Raw genomic sequence first — 6,396 nt, 5'->3', positions numbered from 1 at the left:
GAGGTGCCTGGCAGGGTGCAGGTGCCAGTCGAACCCCTCTCCCCTTTTTCCTTTTTTTTTATTTTTAATTTATTTTTTTGTTTATGACTTTTGTTTATGATTTTTTTAACTAATTAAAATTTATTATAATTTTTAGTGTCTACATAACCCACACCCACAGACATGCTTGCAAATTGTTTCAGTGCACCAGATATTGTTTAGGTTCACTAAAACTTTCATGAGTAAGGAGAGGAATTAAAGAAATTAAAATGATTGGAATTACTTACACTAGTTGAGTGCAAGCTACTTTTGATGCTACTATGAAAATTGAATGTCAATTTTTTTTTGTTACAATTTCAATAGGTGTTAAATAAATCAAATGCTTGATAAAAGAGAGCAAGTTAATGTAAGGTAGAATTCTTTTTTATCAAATAAACTTTATAATTAATTTGAGTTAAAAAAACATTATTTGTAATGATAATTTAAAAATATATTAAAAATAGTGCCTTTTTAGTCAATAAACTAGTTTTGTGTCACCTACCGTATACGTAATTATATGCGTTATTTAACAAGTTAGTTATTTTTTTTTATTTTGGAAATTTTACTGGTGACAAATTTGTTAGAATTGATATTAGCAATGATAATTTATACTAAATAAATGATTTTTTAAGTTAACTAAATAAGAGTTTGTTAAATTCCGAAAATAGCCGTTATAGTCTTTTACATCAAGTTTAATACTCCGAAAGAACATAACAGTGTTTTATGTCTCAGATTTTCTCAAATTGTTTTGATGCTTCCTTAGTTTTACAACATAAACTATGTCTAATATTATAAAAAAAATCATGAAATTATGAAAATAATTATATATTTTGAGGTTATTGATTTTGCTGAGAAAGGTTTTTACAAAAGCTATAATACTATTTCAGTAATTTAGTATCTAATACTTCATTAACTCTAAATTCATGAGTATTCATATCAGTTACTAACCAGGTTATTTAATTTTACGGACCAAATTATCAGAAAAAGTTATAAAATTATCTGATATTTTAGTAACTTCGTAGTTAACATTTCAATAACCCTATCTTATTAAATATATATAAAAGGTAGTGAGGTTATGTTCGATGTTACTAAAACATAGATAAAATATTATAAAAATAATATATTTTGAGGTTATTGGTTTTGCAAATCATAATTATAAAAAATGCTATAAAAGTATCTAGTATTGCACTAACATAGAATCTAATATTTCAATAATATCTATTTTTGTCACTATAAAATTATATCAATATCCATATTTTTATATATACTACAAATATAGACATATAGATAGATAAATTACTGGACATTATAGAGTATAAATATAGTTTGATCAATGATATCTGAGCATTTAGTTCATTAATTGATGTATAATCTCTTTACCTAAAGAATAAAATTTGAATCCTCTTTTTTTTAATTATAAAAAAAAATATATAATTTGATCAATGAGTTGAAAATCACCTACTGTAGGATATGCTGTCTGCTCAAAGGACATTGAAACAGTCAAGGAAAAGCCCATTGGGCACACTTGTTCTTGCCAAAAGGCCCATTTTATGAAATCAATGGGCTTGCAAAACCCATCTAAATATAAATCTTTTAAAATATTAATAGAAAAAAGAGAAAGAGTTAAAATTGAAGAGAAGTGTTTTTTCCATTTGCCCGCCCATATAAAATCAAACAAAAACCCTTTACCAAATATCTCACTCTTAAAATCCCTCTCTCCTTCTTTTTAGGGAAAAAAAAAAAAAAGGAAAAAGACCTTGCTTTCCCTTTCTCTTTCAGAAATGGAAGAAGAAGATCAACGCAAAGTCACAGATCTAGTGATTGAGCTAGTCCGTCGCTTACTTTCTCAGCAAAACTCTCAAAACCCAAACCTTAACTCTCCACATTTCTCCCAATCTCTTCGTTACGCTCTTCGCATACTCTCCAGCCGTCTAACCCCTTCCATTTCCCCTGATGCTGACGCCATCGCCGAATCCATCAAGCGCCGTCTCGCCACTCAAGGTAACTCCTCTGATGCCCTTACCTTCGCTGATCTCTACACCAAATTTGCTTCCAAAAATGGTCCGGGAAGCGTTAACAACAAATGGGCAGTTCTTTACTTGCTTAAAATTGTGTCAGAAGATCGAAAAACCGCGAAAAACAGCATGGATTCTTCGTTTTCCTTGCCTAATTTAGGTTTAAATGATGATGAAATGGGAAATAATTTAAGGGTTTTGAATGGTAAAGATAACAGAGAAAAGGGTTGGAAAAATGGGGTTTTGTTGGTATCTAAAGACCCTGAAAATTTACGTGAAATTTCGTTTCGGGAGTTTAGAAATTTGGTCAAGGAAGAGAATGAAGTGAGTGAGGAGGTTTTGGTTAGAGATGTGTTGTATGCTTGCCAAGGGATTGATGGGAAGTATGTGAAATTTGATAGTACTTTAGATGGTTATGCTTTATCCGACTTAGTTAAGGTACCTAGAGCTACTCGAATTATTGTTAGGAAGCTTTGTGAATTAGGTTGGTTGTTTAGGAAGGTTAAAGGGTATATTTCAGAGAGTATGGATCGCTTTCCTGCTGAAGATGTGGGGACCGTGGGACAGGCATTTTGTGCTGCGTTGCAGGATGAGTTATCGGAGTATTATAAGTTATTGGCTGTGCTAGAGGCTCAGTCAATGAATCCGGTTCCATTGGTTTCAGAGACTGCAAGTTCAGGGAATTATTTGTCCTTGAGGAGATTGTCAGTTTGGTTTGCTGAGCCAATGGTGAAAATGAGGTTAATGGCTGTTTTGGTTGATAAATGTAAAGTTTTGAGGGGTGGGGCAATGGCTGGTGCTATTCATTTGCATGCACAGCATGGTGACCCACTTGTTCATGACTTCATGAGGCGATTGCTTAGGAGGGTTTGCTCTCCGCTTTTTGAAATGGTGAGGAGTTGGGTTTTGGAAGGGGAATTGGAGGATATTTATGCTGAGTTCTTTATTGTGGGGCAACCAGTGAAAGCTGAATCGCTTTGGAGAGAAGGTTACCGGCTCCATGCTGGAATGTTGCCTTCATTCATTTCACAGTCTCTTGCTCAACGTATTCTGAGGACTGGGAAATCTATTAATTTTCTTCGTGTCTGTTGTGATGACCGAGGTTGGGCTGATGCCGCAACAGAGGCTGCGGCTGCTGCTGGAACTACAACTAGAAGAGGGGGGCTTGGATATGGAGAAACTGATGCACTTGAATCTCTAGTCATGGAAGCTGCTAAGAGAATCGATAAGCATTTGTTAGATGTTATATACAAAAGGTATAAGTTTAAAGAACACTGTCTTGCGATCAAGCGATATTTGCTGCTTGGGCAGGGTGATTTTGTTCAGTACCTGATGGATATTGTTGGACCAGAGCTTTCTGAGCCTGCTAATACTATTAGTTCCTTCAAGCTAGCTGGATTACTGGAAAGTGCAATTCGGTCATCTAATGCTCAGTATGATGATCCTGACATACTAGATCGATTGAGGGTTAGGATGATGCCACATAACACTGGTGATCGGGGCTGGGATGTGTTCTCATTGGAATATGATGCTAGGGTTCCACTAGATACAGTATTTACTGAATCTGTCATGACCAGGTATTTAAGAATTTTTAATTTTCTGTGGAAGCTTAGACGGGTGGAGCATGCACTCATTGGTGCTTGGAAGACAATGAAACCCAATTGTATTACTTCTCATGCATTCACAAAGCTGCAACGTGCAGTAAAATTGCAATTGCTTTCAACTTTGAGGCGGTGCCAGGTTCTTTGGGATGAGATGAATCATTTTGTTACAAACTTGCAATACTATATCATGTTTGAAGTCTTGGAGGTGTCATGGTCCAATTTTTCCAATGAAATGGAAGTAGCCAAAGATCTTGATGATCTACTTGCAGCACATGAGAAATACCTCCATTCAATTGTAGAAAAGTCGCTCCTAGGTGAACGATCACAAACCCTTTACAAGTCACTCTTTGTCCTGTTTGACCTTATATTACAATTTAGAAGCCATGCAGATCGGTTATATGAAGGAATTCATGAGTTGCAATCAAGGTATGTTCTAATATCATATTATTTGTATGTATTTAGATATCTTAAGTCAATTTTTCTGTTTATATCGTCACTAACACTTGCTTTTCACTTTTGGTAGAACTGTGGAATCCTCTTCAAACTCTCGAGACAAAAGCAAATCAAGTAGGCAAAGAAAGGATAAATCTTCAGAGCCAGGGTCTTGGATCAGTGAAGGCAGGAAAGCCCTAACACAACGTGCTAGTGAATTCCTTCAAAATATGGGACAAGATCTAGATGCATTAGCTACAGAGTATACATCATTGCTTGAGGGTTTCTTAGCTCAGTTGCCTGTTCAGCAACATATAGATTTGAAATTCCTCCTTTTTCGGCTAGATTTCACTGAATTTTATAGTCGGCAGCATCCTACCGTATAAAATGCTGTCAATACATATGGGTTTAAGGAATTGCTGCTAACATTTTGAGACACGAATGCAGTGCTTCAATTCACTAAGTCAATTCCGCCATGCTGCCACATGAATGAAACTCAGTCATCTGGCAGCTGTATAGACTGACCAATTGGTAGGACATTGCTTGATTTTAGGTAAGACAACTTGAGATGTTCTTTATTTAAATTTTGTTCTATTTGTCTTTTCCATATATCTGACACTGCATCTTACTTTTCAGATGGTGTGCTTTCTGATGGCTTGTGTGGAACTTTGCAGTTCAGTTGAAGGTATTTTTATAATGCTTTGTTTGTGGTGTTCAATATAGTAGTGTACACGTTTTGAATCCGATAGTCCAATGATTCATTGGTGTTTCCTTACAGCTCTTTCAACTTATATGTTGTAAGCTTGTATATTCGTACCATATTTCTCAATTTGTTAATTTATGAGCAATTCATGCTATATGTTTCATTTTTATATCCCTCTTATCTGGTTTAACTAGAATTTCTTTTGGCCTTCCCTTGGATATTTTATTGTGGCATTAAGTTGTGGTTTTGTGTTCCTTTTTGGTTGCAAAGCCTGGTTTCTGGTATTGTTGTAAGTTTGGCTCGCAATGCAAAGTGTGGTGGCCTATACACGTTCACAAGGAAGATTGACTATTTTTCATGATTTTCTACTATAAAGGAGCATTAGCGTACTTGTAATATATATAACATTTCTCATTGCAATAACAAGAGTGATTGGTTTGTATTTTTGGAGTTGAATAGAGATCAGCAAGGACTAGAACTTTTGAGTTCAAAGTATGACATGAGTTCTAATGGTTGCCGCTTTGGAGCTTACTCCTTTGACCTTATTGTCTGGTTACGATTATACTTTCTTTTTAAAAAATATTGTGGGAAATTATTATTTAAATATAGCCGGTGGCTTGGACTAGTGTAACCTGGTTATATCATGGAATGCATACGTTATTGTTTTCATAGAGATGACATGTTTGCATTCATTATTGTTGTTGTGGGATGCAAAGATCTGTTAGGTTTCCAGTAAGTTTTAGTTTATTTATGCAATGATATACCAAATTCTGTGCCGTACTCTTAATTTTGTTTTTCGTTTTCCTTCTTTAGCATTCTCCAGCATTTATTATAGTATCTGTTATTTCTGCTGCAGAGCTTGTTATCCAGTGCTGTTGAATGCTGAAAGTTGCCAAAGAATTTCTTTTCAGCTTAGCTCCGGAGAAGAGTTTTTTCTTTTAAAAAGATAGGAGAATTTTTATTTTTGTTTAAAAAATGTCTTGATTTATTAAAAATAATCTCAATATTACCTTCTTAAAAAAAGAATTACTTTTTATAGTAATTTTAACCAATATTAGAGTTTATTAAAAAAATCATATAAATGTAAATTTATCAAACAATTTTAGTCTAATTTAAAATTTATTATTTTTATAAGTACTTATAATAATTTTTAAGTTAAAAAAAAAGTCAAGCCATAGATCTTCATTTGCCACTTCTGAACCTGTTTCAAACTACCTTGTTGGTCGTGGCAGCACAAAGAAATTTAAAATTTTGCAAATGCTTCACATTTTAATGGTTTTTGAGTTTAAGATAGAGGCATTAAAATTTTTATAAATTAATACTTAATAAATTAATAATTTTAGTTGGTTTCAATTAAATTAATAATTTATTAAATTTATAAGATAATATATTAAAAAAAAGATTTAATTAGATATATAAATTTATAATTTTTTTATGATTCTAATGTTCTTTATTTTTTTCAAAATTGATTTTTTTTGGACCTTATCTAGCTTTGGTGTAGTGTTTTTGTATTATAAGAAAAAATTATACAATGTGATTGTTATTTTAAATTTACCTTTGCACGAGATAGATTTTACTATAAAATTATCGTTTTTAATTTTATTTTTTTTGTTATTTCTCATGA

The 6,396-nt window shown here is 33.1% G+C and overlaps 1 protein-coding gene across 1 annotated transcript; it reads left to right on the top strand.

Moving 5' to 3' along the window:
- On the top strand, positions 1,702–5,214 carry LOC18599137 (gamma-tubulin complex component 3). The gene is made up of 3 exons (XM_018122261.1): positions 1,702–4,063; positions 4,161–4,622; positions 4,706–5,214. Exons 1-2 carry the CDS (start codon positions 1,800–1,802, stop codon positions 4,453–4,455), a joined length of 2,559 nt encoding a protein of 852 aa, XP_017977750.1. The 5' UTR covers positions 1,702–1,799; the 3' UTR covers positions 4,456–4,622; positions 4,706–5,214.

Source organism: Theobroma cacao, chromosome 5 (assembly GCF_000208745.1).
Source record: "Theobroma cacao cultivar B97-61/B2 chromosome 5, Criollo_cocoa_genome_V2, whole genome shotgun sequence".
Classification (NCBI taxonomy): domain Eukaryota; kingdom Viridiplantae; phylum Streptophyta; class Magnoliopsida; order Malvales; family Malvaceae; genus Theobroma; species Theobroma cacao.
This window is presented reverse-complemented; position numbering and strand designations above follow the sequence as displayed.

Excerpts from the sequence above, each read along its gene's own strand:
- LOC18599137 (XM_018122261.1), top strand. The coding sequence starts at position 1,800 with ATGGAAGAAGAAGATCAACGCAAAGTCACAGATCTAGTGATTGAGCTA. Across the intron at positions 4,064-4,160 it reads ATTCATGAGTTGCAATCAAG|AACTGTGGAATCCTCTTCAA; the intron begins GTATGTTCTAAT and ends CACTTTTGGTAG.